We start from the raw sequence: 14,190 nt of genomic DNA, 5'->3' as shown, positions 1-14,190 counted from the left end.
TAAGGAATTAATGATAACAAACTTCAACTGTCAAAATCCAAGATGGCTGTCTGTTGGCCATTTTGTTTCACTGTTCCAAAACTACATTGGCACAATTAAGGGCAAAGGGGAACCTGCATCAGTTTGAAAAATATCCTTCACTGATCAGATTCAAAATTGAATGTGCACAACTAGGCTAAAATCTGCATAAGAAGTTTGAGAAATTTATCTCTGGTAATTTGTTTAACTCTATATATAACAAGGATTGTGTACTGACAGGTAATGGATAGATGACAGAAAACAGCTAAAGGCTTGAACAGCCAGCTATTTAATGATGTTGGGCTAAATATATACAGCTTTTTCAGGTAGAAATCATATGAACTCTTGGATATTCTTCGACTGTCTTGTTGTCATACATGATATGGCACAAGATTGTCATACTTGGGATGGAAACCAGAGCCTGTAGAGGAAATCCATGTGCATACAGTAGTAAACATAAATCCAGTATGTTTATTTAACCTTAAGTCAAGAGTATTACATCAATACCAGAACTTACCACAGCACAAACCTGAGTCTTTGAGTAATGGGTAATTACCTTGAATGGTTAAAGAGGACTGGTCTGAAAAAAAATCAACTTTATAATTCGGCCTATCTGTTTCCATGGTAATAGAAAATAGTACTTAAATGATGAACTTCTCCAAAGCAAAAGTTACTACTGGTATTATTAGTGTAAAAAAGTTTTGAGCAATTATCTTGAATGGTTTCAGAGCATTGGGTCAGAAAAACTGAAATTTGTGATGAGGGTTATCTGTTTCCATGGTAACAGAAAATGTATTAATAAAGTCTTTGACAAGATATCTATAAAAATCAATAAAAGAGTTTTCAAAATAAACATACAAGATTTTCCCTTCCAGAGATTGTGGAAAAGACCGTGGTCAACTGACAGTATATCAGTAACAGTCAGTAGTGGTCAACTGACAGTATATCAGTAACATTCGGTAGTGGTCAACTGACAGTATATCAGTAACATTAGGTAGTGGTCAACTGACAGTATATCAGTAACAGTCAGTAGTGGTCAACTGACAGTATATCAGTAACATTAGGTAGTGGTCAACTGACAGTATATCAGTAACAGTCAGTAGTAGTCAACTGACACTATATCAGTAACAGTCAGTAGTAGTTAACTGACAGTATATCAGTAACTGTCAGTAGTGGTCAACTGACAGTATATCAGTAACTGTCAGTAGTGGTCAAGTGACAGTATATCTGTAACTGTCAGTAGTGGTTAACTGACAGTATATCAGTAACTGTCAGTGGTCAGCTGACAGTATATCTGTAACTGTAAGTGGTCAACTGACAGTATATCAGTTACTGTCATTAGTGGTCAACTGACAGTACATCAGTAACTGACAGTAGTGGTCAACTGACAGTATATCAGTAACATTCAGTAGTGGTTAACTGACAGTATATCAGTTACTAACAATAGTGGTCAACTGACAGTATATCAGTAACAGTCAGTAGTGGTCAACTGACAATATGTCAGGACCGGTCATAACAGGCGAAGTTACACTATACAGATAGACCGTAGTAACAAACATACATCAGTGTTGTTCTAAAGGAATAAATTAATTTTCCAATACCGATTTGTAGAGGTGAACTGACGTTATATCAGGTCAGTAGAGGTGAACTGACGTTATATCAGTACAGGTCAGTAGAGGTGAACTGACGTTATATCAGTACAGGTCAGTAGAGATGAACTGACGTTATATCAGTTCAGGTCAGTAGAGGTAAATTGACGTATATCAGTACAGGTCAGTAGAGGTGAACTGACGTTATATCAGGTCAGTAAATGTGAACTGACGTTACATCAGTACATGTCAGTAGAGGTGAACTGACGTTATATCAGTACAGGTCAGTAGAGGTGAACTGACGTTATATCAGTACAGGTCAGTAGAGGTGAACTGACGTTATATCAGTACAGGTCAGTAGAGGTGAACTGACGTTATATCAGTACAGGTCAGTAGAGGTAAACTGCCGTTTTATTAGTTCAGGTCAGTAGAGGTAAACTGGCGTTATATCGGTTCAGGTCAGTAAAGGTGAACTTGCGATATATCAGTACAGGTCAGTAGAGGTGAACTGGCGTTATATCAGTTCACGTCAGTTGAGGTAAACTGGCGTTTTATCAGTACAGGTCAGTAGAGGTGAACTGACGTTATATCAGTTCAGGTCAGTAGAGGTGAACTGACGTTATATCAGTTCAGGTCAGTAGAGGTGAACTGACGATATATCAGTTCAGGTCAGTAGAGGTAAACTGGCGTTTTATCAGTTCAGGTCAGTAGAGGTGAACTGACGATATATCAGTACAGGTCGGTAGAGGTGAACTGACGTTATATCAGTACAGGTCAGTAGAGATGAACTGGTGATATATCAGTACAGGTCAGTAGAGGTGAACTGACGATATATCAGTTCAGGTCAGTAGAGGTAAACTGGCGTTATATCAGTTCAGGTCAGTAGAGGTGAACTGGCGATATATCAGTACAGGTCAGTAGAGGTGAACTGACGTTATATCAGTACAGGTCAGTAGAGGTAAAATGACGTTATATCAGTACAGGTCAGTAGAGGTGAACTGACGATATATCAGTACAGGTCGGTAGAGGTGAACTGACGTTATATCAGTACATGTCAGTAGAGATGAACTGGTGATATATCAGTTCAGGTCAGTAGAGGTGAACTGACGATATATCAGTACAGGTCAGTAGAGATGAAATGACGTTATATCAGTACCAGTTGAGGAGAATATATGAACTGTATGTATGTAACTGTTATAGGTGCTGCGTGCGACATCAGTATTTACATTTAATAAGGACAGATTATACACTAGATAACAAATCAAAAACGAATAAAATAAACATCACTTTGTTTTGAATTATTTACCAGATAATCCAAATAACTGCGTGACACTAAAACAAACTGTACGAAGCATCCATTACTGACATATGCAGTCATTAATAATAAACTTTAAACGTCATTCCGGGTACATAACGTCATCGTTTTTAATGGTTCCGCTAATAATGGAGGCTACATTGACAGCAGAAATACTTCATTTGTATACATAATTAATTTAGGTTCCTAGTATCACTGATGAACAAGTATCACTATGGCGCCTTGTTTCGGTTTATTCTTGCATTTTAACCAATCCATTACTACTTTGCTCTTTTATACTGTTAGCTTGATTCACAGCGGTTGTAAAATTTGCTTTCATACCGTAATGACAAATTGGATTTCAATTATAGTTCTCTGTTTTAACGACAAGACGTTAATGTAAGTTGAACCACTCTTTGCGATTATAGTGTGACGGATGATGTAACGTCCGATATCATTAGGAATACTTTATCACAGTAACAATAACATCGAAAACAAACCATCTTCTATAATACAGTGACGGGGGTTATAACATTGAAAATCATACCATCTTCTATAATACAGTGACAGGGGTTATAACCTCGAAAACAAACCATCTTCTATAATACAGTGACAGTGGTTATAACCTCGAAAACAAACCTTCTTCTATAATACAGTGACGGGGGTTATAACATTGAAAATCATACAATCTTCTATAATACAGTGACAGGGGTTATAACCTCGAAAACAAACCATCTTCTATAATACAGTGACAGGGGTTATAACCTCGAAAACAAACCTTCTTCTATAATACAGTGACGGGGGTTATAACATTGAAAATCATACCATCTTCTATAATACAGTGACAGGGGTTATAACATCGAAAACAAACCATCTTCTATAATACAGTGACGGGGGTTATAACATTGAAAATCATGCCATCTTCTATAATACAGTGACAGGGGTTATAACCTCGAAAACAAACCTTCTTCTATAATACAGTGACGGGGGTTATAACATTGAAAATCATACCATCTTCTATAATACAGTGACGGGGGTTATAACATCGAAAACAAACCATCTTCTATAATACAGTGACGGGGGTGATAACATTGAAAGTCATACATTATTCTATAATACTGTGACGGGGGTTATAACCTCGAAAATCATACCTTCTTCTATAATACAGTGACGGAGGTTATAACATTGAAAATCATACCATCTTCTATAATACAGTGACGGAGGTTATAACATTGAAAATTATACCATCTTCTATAATACAGTGACGGGGGTTATAACATCGAAAATCATACCATCTTCTATAATACAGTGACGGGGGTTATAACATTGAAAATCATACCATCTTCTATAATACTGTGACGGGGGTTATAACGTCGAAAACAAAACATCTTCTATAATACAGTGACAGGGGTTATAACCTCGAAAACAAACCATCTTCTATAATACAGTGACGGGGGTTATAACCTCGAAAACAAACCATCTTCTATAATACAGTGACAGTGGTTATAACCTCGAAAACAAACCATCTTCTATAATACAGTGACAGGGGTTATAACCTCGAAAACAAACCTTCTTCTATAATACAGTGACGGGGGTTATAACATTGAAAATCATACATTATTCTATAATACAGTGACGGGGGTTATAACGTCGAAAATCATACCTTCTTCTATAATACCGTGACGGGGGTTATAACATTGAAAACAAACCATCTTCTATAATACAGTGGCGGGGGTTATAACATTGAAAATAAACCATCTTCTATAATACAGTGACGGGGGTTATAACATCGAAAACAAAACATCTTCTATAATACAGTGACAGGGGTTATAACATCGAAAACAAAACATCTTCTATAATACAGTGACGGCCGTTTCGATGTCTGTACTATGAATTTTACTTTCTACAGTGACAGACGTTATAACGCCTGAACTATGAATTCTACTTTCGACAATGACAGACGTTATGATGTCTGAACTAAGAATTCTACTTTCTACAGTGACAGACGTTATGATGTCTGAACTAAGAATTCTACTTTCTACAGTGACAGACGTTATGATGTCTGAACAGACGTTATGATGTCTGAACTATGAATTCTACTTTCTACATTGACAGACGTTATGATGTCTGAACTATGAATTTTACTTTCTACAGTGACAGACGTTATAACGCCTGAACTATGAATTCTACTTTCGACAATGACAGACGTTATGATGTCTGAACTATGAATTCTACTTTCTACAGTGACAGAAGTTATAACGCCTGACCTATGAATTCTACTTTCTACAATGACAGACGTTATGATGTCTGAACTAAGAATTCTACTTTCTACAGTGACAGACGTTATGATGTCTGAACTAAGAATTCTACTTTCTACAGTGACAGACGTTATGATGTCTGAACTAAGAATTCTACCTTCCTACAGTGACAGACGTTATGATGTCTGAACTAAGAATTCTACTTTCTACAGTGACAGACGTTATGATGTCTGTACTATTCTACTTTTCCTGCAGTAAGGTCTATGAAGATGATGAGGACATTTTATGGTCCTCGAATAGATCTGACGGGAAATATTATATTGTCGAATATTGTCATTAGAGAAACGGCGTTAAGAGTTTCGACACACCTGGTATCATTCTCCTTGTAATTATACAAGAGTTTCGACACACCTGGTATCATTCTCCTTGTAATTATACAAGAGTTTCGACACACCTGGTATCATTCTCCTTGTAATTATACAAGAGTTTCGACACACCTGGTATCATTCTTCCTGTAATTATACAAGAGTTTCGACACACCTGGTATCATTCTCCTTGTAATTATACAAGAGTTTCGACACACCTGGTATCATTCTTCCTGTAATTATACAAGAGTTTCGACACACCTGGTATCATTCTCCTTGTAATTATACAAGAGTTTCGACACACCTGGTATCATTCTTCCTGTAATTATACAAGAGTTTCGACACACCTGGTATCATTCTCCTTGTAATTATAGAGTTTTCATATAGATATTTCTTCTTTTGTTCATATTTTTTATTCTTTTAAAGCAACATTTTGTTTTCTGTGTTTTCTTGTTGTACTTTTTTAGAATCTCCCAGATTTGTATTCAATCATGTTGGGTATTAATTGAAACTATCACTGTAGCATTACTTAATTTATTTTAATTAAAAGAAACTTTGTGGAAATTTCTGTGGGTCAGTTGCTGTTACAAAAACGATTCCCTCCCTTTTGCCAAAACAAATTTGGAGAAACATAAATGAAATCAGTGATGTCCTGAAAGCATTTGGAGCATGTTAATATAGAAATAAAACACGACATGTAAGTAGATCTCCATTTTTATTGTGAGTGATGGGATTTGAATCTATGACCACCACAAGTTGAGAGAGAATCTCAAGTGAGCTGCCAGCTAAGTGTGTGACTTTGATAATGTTAGTCAAGGGGCGTAACCGAATGGTTCTGTTAATATCTGGACAAGTACAATTAAAGGTAAAAGTTAGTACAAACAGAATTCTCTATGTTTTGCCTACAGTGGGACAAGTATCAATGGATTAAATTTATCATTGAAAAGTGATATTTATGTATTTCTCTAATCATTGTCAATTTGTTATAAATAATTTTGGAATGTACTAATGTTATTTTTTATTTTGATGTTGACCCCTCATTGTTAAGACTTCAGTTTGTAAATTTTTGCGTATCAAACAGTATAGAACGAAACTAATGATACTTCTTCAGGAATCCATCATACGCCAGTAGGGAATCCCTTTATTTTGAAAGTGGGCTAGAACCATTGTCTTAAAGACGAACTCGAAGGAAGTTACAGTTATTTTACAAAATTACTGACAATCTAACACCAAGTTACTTGTCTTCCTTACTACCACCGTTAGTTTCCGAAAATTCATCTTACAATCTTCGTAATGCACATAATTTTTCGTTACCAAAATTCCGACTACAATTAACAAACTCATCTTTCTTCCCCTCCACTATTAGGCTCTGGAATCAGCTCGATTTAGAAATAGGGCAAAGTATATCATACCAATCTTTTAAAAAAAAATCCCTTAAACGCAACATAACTGTTCCAAACTTCTATTATTTCGGCGATAGGAAAAAAAATATACTCCACGTTAGACCACGAAATCATGCCAGCACTCTTAACAATGACCTCTATAGACTTAATTTAATCAATTATCGACACTGTCAATGTGGACACCCTATTGAAGACACCTTTCGCGATTTCGTTATCTGTAACAACTATGTTAATCAGAGACTTATTCTATTACGTGAATTAAATAGTTATATTCCGATTGACCTGCATCTGCTCTTATATGGTAATGACAATCTATCTGAAAATGATAACTGTAGAATAAGTCAAGTCACTCAACAGTATATTATAGACTCTAATAGATTTCCTTCTCTTTCTTATATACCCCCTTTATTTATAATATTGTTGCTAAAACCAACATTTATTACCGTAGATATATAACTATAATTAATGTACATAAACATAATTATTGGTCTCTCCCGCAATGTATGGCACCAAGGGTGTGTATTCAGAAGGATTCGAAATGAAGAGGAGAAAGCACTTGAGCACGGGACGTGATGAACATTAGAAAATTGTGACACAAGTATTCAGTTAATCATTTGGTTTTAATGGAAATACGCGATGGATCTTACTGCGAGAAGTACACGGAAAACCTTACGTGGTGGATAGGTGACCCCATACCTTCGCGTCCGATTGAGAGAATCGAACCTCGGTCGCCCAGTACGTCAAAATCACGCTGCTCGAGCAATCGATCTTGTTTTATGTAACATGTTTTAACATACACCTATTTGATTCTCAAAGACAACACAACCTTTTGTTAAACCCTTCGACAACCATGGAATATGTATCAGATAGTCTATATGTATATCTAGTATGTCATGATATACGATAAGAATTTAAAATTCAATTCTTCACTTTTGAAGAGTACAATCTGAACTGTGATGGAAAGTAATCTTTTTTTTAAATATCATTGATTTTACTCTTAAACGTGAAATCCTTTATCCATGTATGTGACAGAGAACCGAATCAGATAACATATCCTTTATCTTAAGTTGGTGAGCTGTTCCTAGGTCGGGTATAACATCGACCCCGCATTGTGTTGTGTGGAATATAGCTCGGGACGGCATTAAAACAGGGTTATTGATTCATTATACAAGCTTCCTAGTCATAGAATTTTAGAGAATAAGTATAGGTTTTTCTTCTCTCGTCCATCTTGTTAAATAAAAATAGCTTTATGCACGAAAAGATTTAACTAGATGTATTTCATACTCCGAAAGGATTTCTAAATATTTTTAAGGTTATATTGAGGCAGACCAGGAATGGACTATTTCAAATAATTAGACTTAAATAGATTACCCCGATAGTAAACTTCGCTGCTTGTTTTCAGATTTTCTTTGCTGTTATAATTCGATCGGTGTCGGCAGGATTTATATAAAATAGACGGAGGAAGTTTTTTTTTATTTCAAATTCAGCAAAGCCCAGTAAGTGCTGGACGATATAGATCATTAATCAGTCATTACTTAAAAGCTAAGGCTATTGTATTTTAAAGTGATGAAACTAGACATGAATAAATACGTTTTACGCTATGATATAAATCAAACACAAATCACTCTTGTTCGACATAAAAAAAACCAATCGTAAATGAGGAATGAATCTGGGCTGACTTTGTAGATATACAATCACGAAGATATATAAAGATATTTACAACCGATACATCAAATAAATCAAAATAGTTAATAACTCCAATTAATTCTATTCTCTAGATTACATTACAGTCGAACTTCGTTATTTCGAAGTCGACGGGATCGTTGGAAAACTTCGAGTTATCCGAGGATTCGATGTAAGTAAGACTGAATGTTTAAAGAGAAACAATTGCCGGGACAGGAGAAATACTTCGAGTTAATTGAGGTCTCCTTGTTATACGAGTTCGCGATAATGAGGTTCGATTGTAATTTATTTTATCACTACAATTAGTGAAATCCCCCCCAAAAAAAATGACTGACAAATGCAAGCACTCGACGAAATTAATGAACAGATAACACGTTGAATCGACCTTTCTCTTATCTACATAGTTTCTTATCATCTAATCCGAACATAACGACGAAACGTTTATCGTCAACCTCAAAGCCATTGCTGACGTCTGTCGACACCTATTTACAATGCATTGGCCGCTGTTCCCCGTCGTTCTGTTAATTGGGATATGGCATGGCGGAGCAGAGGAGAGGGGGACGGAGAGAGATGAGATGTACATTGGCTCGTCTGCCAGGTGGGACGACGACAGGTAAAATAACACCAGTTTCTTTCCCATCTCCACGTAAGCAGGATGTACAAATCCCAAAAAACAACATTCACATGACGTTCAGTAACTTGTTCCCAACATCACGATGTTCGTGAAAGATGTCGACAACTGACAGATAAAAGGATACAAGCTATCGGAAGGTGCAGGTTTGGTGAAAATTATTGAGATTTTTTTTTTCGGAAGACATATTGATATCTTTAATTATCGTTATAAACCTGGTGGCTCCGTTGTTGTTGATTTGATCCTATTTGGAAGTCGAGATATACACGAAGGACCTCATTGAGATATTGTCTCCCTTGTACCTCTTACATTACAATAGTTTGTTGTTTTTTGTGACAAGAGTTAAATACTTTTTAAATATTGTTATGAAAAACAATTCGTTAAATTATGGTCGTATGATGTTCTAGTGACTAAGTGGTGTAAGAGATAGAACGCAGGCAACATTTTTTCCTTCGATATAGGTCAAAGGTCAAAGTAGAGGTCAGAGTGACATACTTTTGATACATGACAAGCCGCCTTACTAAGGCGAATATATGCCCCAAGTGTGAAGTTCCAGTGACTAGTAGGGTAGGAGATAGAGCCTGGACAGGTAGCAGAAGGACGGACGGAAGGACAGAAAATCGAACGAGCATAACACTTAGAGTGATGATAAGAACTTCCATTCGATTGGTTATAAATATTCCATTGTCTCCGCTATGAATTGAACCCGTAACAGCTGATGTACTAGTCTTGCTTTGAAGCTAGTACTAACCGGAACGAAATACTCTCCTTTCGAGTTTTCTTGGGTGATTTGAATGCTTGTGGCTAATTGAAAAAAAGTATTTCCGTCAAAACCTCCATTGTCCCTACTACACATGGGTTCCAATGTAACAGACAGTAACATACTTCTTCCATTGCCTCCTCTAGGGATCGAACCTTGGGTTTGAGGCTTATTCTGGAAGCCTGGGTTATCTTCTATGTATGGTATAAGAAATTCGGCTTAATGTTTAATTGTAGAAGATCAGAGGAACTACTAAGACGTTTAGTGCCATCACTGATAGAGCGAATGGATCGCCAGGAGACTAGACTGCAACAGCTAGAGGAAGGTTTGAAGCTTAAAGATGTTCAAATAGATCGGCTGGAGCGAGAACTTCATGACCTGAAAACAGCGTCAACTCCAAACCGTGTACTAGTGAACAAACAGCAGATCAATGCAACCGACCGTAACGCTATCCAAGATTTACTTGGAGACAACCCTGGAATTCCAAACATATCTCAACAGGTGCACGATGGAAATCCTGTAAATGAAATTTCGAAAAAATCAGGTAAGTATAAGCACTGTTTTCTGGGTGGTCAATAATGAAAACGTTTTAGGAACCCATTCTGTAGATAACTGAATGTTGGTACATTTCTGATAGATTGTGAGACAATGTCCTGAACAATTATTCAAATAATTAACAGCATTACTTTATATCTAGATACAGTGGTAACGAGCCTTTGTTAAAGTCGTTGAACTTCTCTATCAAAAATATATGTACTAAAAAACCTGTATAAAACAGTAGTCAATATGTTTACTCTCTCCTGTCGAGAATTTATTTAAAATTGTTAATCACATTGCAAAGATGTAAATTGATTACTTTCAAGAAACAGTACTCTCTGTCTATGTCGTGTTTTGCTTTTTTGATCTGATTCAACGTCTACTTTTTTTTTAATTTCAGTTAGGGTTTCATCAGTCGACGCCAGTTGGACGCATGCGTTTAGCGTATCGTTGAGTAATACATTAGTTTCAAGTCCTGGTTCGATGATAATATTTGATGAAGTTCATCTAGACGTAGGCAATAATTATAACAAAGGAGACGGAGTGTACCAGGTTCCGGTCAGCGGGTTGTATGTGTTCAACTGGATTATCGTAGGAATAAAGACGGAATGGTTAGTTACAGAACTCGTCATCAACGGTTCATCACGTGGTTCATTGATGACGTGTGCTGAATATGGACACGCGTACGACAGCTCCACGGGTGTGATTGTCACACCAGTCAATGCTGGGGACCATGTTTTAATTCGATCGACGAGAGGTGGGACGGTGCGTAGCGTACCCGATCTTGGCAAGTCGATGTTTTCGGGTTGGCGTATATCCTAGTTTCCTGTCATCATGCCCTTTCCAAATTCCTTGATCTATCTAAGCTGGTATTATTAGACTCAAAATAAGGTGAAACCCGAGGAAATTGCGAACGGATTTCTGATAGCATATTTTCTATTTATGACAAACTGCCTAAATGAGCTGTAACCTTTTTCGCTACTCCATTCCGAAAATAGTGTGCATTGTCACAAACTAAGATTGCAATTTGGCTGATGTGTTTCTTTTCATTTTACAATTTTAATCTTTTTTCTTTGTTATCACCTAACTAACCAAACAGAATCTGTATCAATGATCGATCGTCATGTCCTGTGTTGTGTGATACACATTCGTATTCCTGTGTGTATATTGCCGGGAAAAGTCCTACGCTGATAAAAAGATATTTCATTCGGAAAGATAGGCTGTCAGAAAAATTCGTAGAAAATGTAAATCAATTTTCAAGACGAACATACCCAAATAAGAATACATTTATGAATATATATTTTTCTGTCGCGGAGGTTAAATTTTGTAATTGATTAAGATTATGGGTATATATAATTAAATTGATGAATGAACTAAGTCTTCCATTTTGTAATGTGGATCAACAGTTAAAGGTTTATATATACATGTATAAGAAGGAATTTTTATTGTTAAACTCCCACACAAAAAGTAAATAACACCTTTTAATACAAATAAAAGTTAGTTACTGCAGAGCGAAACAATTAATTAAACTGCATCATACAGCTGTTTCTTCCTTCTAGGACTCGACAAAATTGCTTAAGGGACAAAACTTGCATGCAATCGTTTGAAATACAAAGGTAACATTATGAGTATAGTTCAGCTGCGAGGAAACCGTTTTTTCTGGGGATGTATTTTAGAGATTGAGAGAAAGATGAACTGTTTGATTTTACAGTTAACCTATATCTTATTGAGTCAGGTTTTCATATTGTGAATGTTATCTTTAAAAAACAGAAATATTCCAATGAATATTTTATATTTAATCAGTTAACTAAGATACTCTTTACTTACACTTGTTAAACTTTCCTGGAACTATGGTATTGCATCTCTTTGACTGCTACACAGGGGTTTTCTTGCATGGACGTAGTAATGGTTTAACCGTAGAGTTACGAAGGACTTTCTTACTCAGTGCCTTTTCTTTATTGACTTACGCATCGCTTCCTTCAATACCGATCTAAAGAGAATATTGCAGTACAACATATATTGACCTTCTACAGACGACGCTTTACGAACACAAACTTGAAACATCTTGACTTCCTCTTTGTCTGTGTCTCGGTGCAGATCTTTGAGTCTACAACTTCTCTGGCATCACCTTGCAGCAGTCATATATCAGTGCCTTCTATACAGTTTGTCCAAAAGTCTAATTCTTCTGCCCTTTTTTAAAACAAATGTTTTCTATTAAACCATGTATTTTCTTTGAATTCTTTTCTCTATTCGTACATAGAATAACGGTTAAAATGTCCTGTAATTGTGCAACATGAATCGAATACCAAGTAGCTCTATCGGGACAATTTTGAATAAAAGAATACCTCGGTGAAATTATTTCATGTTTCCCTAACATGGCGCCCACAGAAGCTGTATTGGAGAACAGTATATATTGATTTAAAGTCAGTGATTGCTTTTCATAATTTTTTCCAATTTATTTTCCATTTTACGATGTTGACGAAATAAACTCTATGAAACACCACTGTGATATTTATGAATCAACGGTCTTATTCCGAGACTTCCTTCATTGACTAATTTGCTATATCTGGAGCATATCGGCTTTGCTCTCTACATAGAGATTGGTGAGAAACTTTGCCGTACAGCACACAGGTTGATAATATGGACCTGCATTTGTATGTTTATAAGTTTATCGCTCTGTGTTGTAATATCAACATTAGGTATGGATGTCACGCCTCTTTTGTATCTGTAATTAAATTTCCAAAAATTCTTATAAACAGATCAGAATAGGTTCACATTCACCAAGACTATAACACATCATTTGGTCCCTGCAATGTAATATGTTAAATATGACTGGAATTACTTAATGTTATATAGATAATATTTGATGCGCACCTGTAATACTATTCACAGTCAATGATAAAGTCAAGCTTGGCTTTAGAAAGACTGTTGTTTATTTGATTCCCTTCAACCGTTTTGTTGGAAATCAGCTATGTTTAACTTTTATTAGTTTTTTTAAAACAATTTATACCTGAAAAGGTCTTGACCATATCATGCAAAAACGGTTGTTTTTTTTTTAATTCAGAGATATCCCAAAAGTGTATTGTATAAGTATATTATTATGTCCTTGACCAATTCATCCGATCTAGGTACTGGGCATTAAATAAAATGTATTCTTTGTTGTCTGACCTTTTCTTCTGTCACTGCCACGTTCTTTACCACTGGTTGGTCTTGATGTACACGGTCACGTGGTATACGAAATTGAAATGGATTAGGGTTTAGTTTACTAATAGTCTAATTGTTTTAAGAAATATTTGAACCGCTACAAATACATTTATCTATTCAATCAAACAGACATTCATTTCATTCTGTTTTCGCATGTGAATACATTTTTACATGGTCACATTACAGCGATATCTTATGTAATTTATCAAAACAGATGTGAATTTGAGCACGCCTTGTTGCGTGCAGATCTGTAACTCGTCTGAAAAAGATGTCGTGACTCCATTGTTCTGTATGATAAGTACTTTCTTTAAGGAAAATGTCAAGATGGGCGTTAACAAACTGTAATTATATTTTCTATGGCTTTCCACAACCAAAACGACAAAAAAGACAAATTATAACATGACGTAGGGCACTTTAATTAGGCTAGACATCAATAATTATAACATTT

General features: G+C 35.9%; 1 protein-coding gene across 1 annotated transcript; it reads left to right on the top strand.

The window, feature by feature from the left end:
* The first annotated feature begins 9,101 nt into the window (after nt 1-9,101).
* LOC132564994 (cerebellin-1-like) lies at nt 9,102-11,360 on the top strand. The gene is made up of 3 exons (XM_060229601.1): nt 9,102-9,223; nt 10,238-10,545; nt 10,939-11,360. The coding sequence occupies exons 1-3, from the start codon at nt 9,102-9,104 to the stop codon at nt 11,358-11,360; spliced, it is 852 nt and encodes a 283-aa protein (XP_060085584.1).
* Nucleotides 11,361-14,190: the final 2,830 nt, after the last annotated feature.

This window comes from Ylistrum balloti, unplaced genomic scaffold (genome assembly GCF_031769215.1).
Source record: "Ylistrum balloti isolate Yb309-2 unplaced genomic scaffold, AGI_CSIRO_Ybal_v1 Utg369686, whole genome shotgun sequence".
Taxonomy (NCBI): Eukaryota; Metazoa; Mollusca; class Bivalvia; order Pectinida; family Pectinidae; genus Ylistrum; species Ylistrum balloti.
The sequence above is the reverse complement of the archived record's forward strand: the minus strand, read 5'-3'. Positions and strand labels throughout refer to the sequence as shown.

Coding starts and splice junctions, on each gene's coding strand:
- LOC132564994 (XM_060229601.1), top strand. CDS start 9,102: ATGCATTGGCCGCTGTTCCCCGTCGTTCTGTTAATTGGGATATGGCAT. Junction 9,224..10,237: donor GCCAGGTGGGACGACGACAG/GTAAAATAACAC, acceptor GTTTAATTGTAG/AAGATCAGAGGAACTACTAA. Junction 10,546..10,938: donor TGAAATTTCGAAAAAATCAG/GTAAGTATAAGC, acceptor TTTTAATTTCAG/TTAGGGTTTCATCAGTCGAC.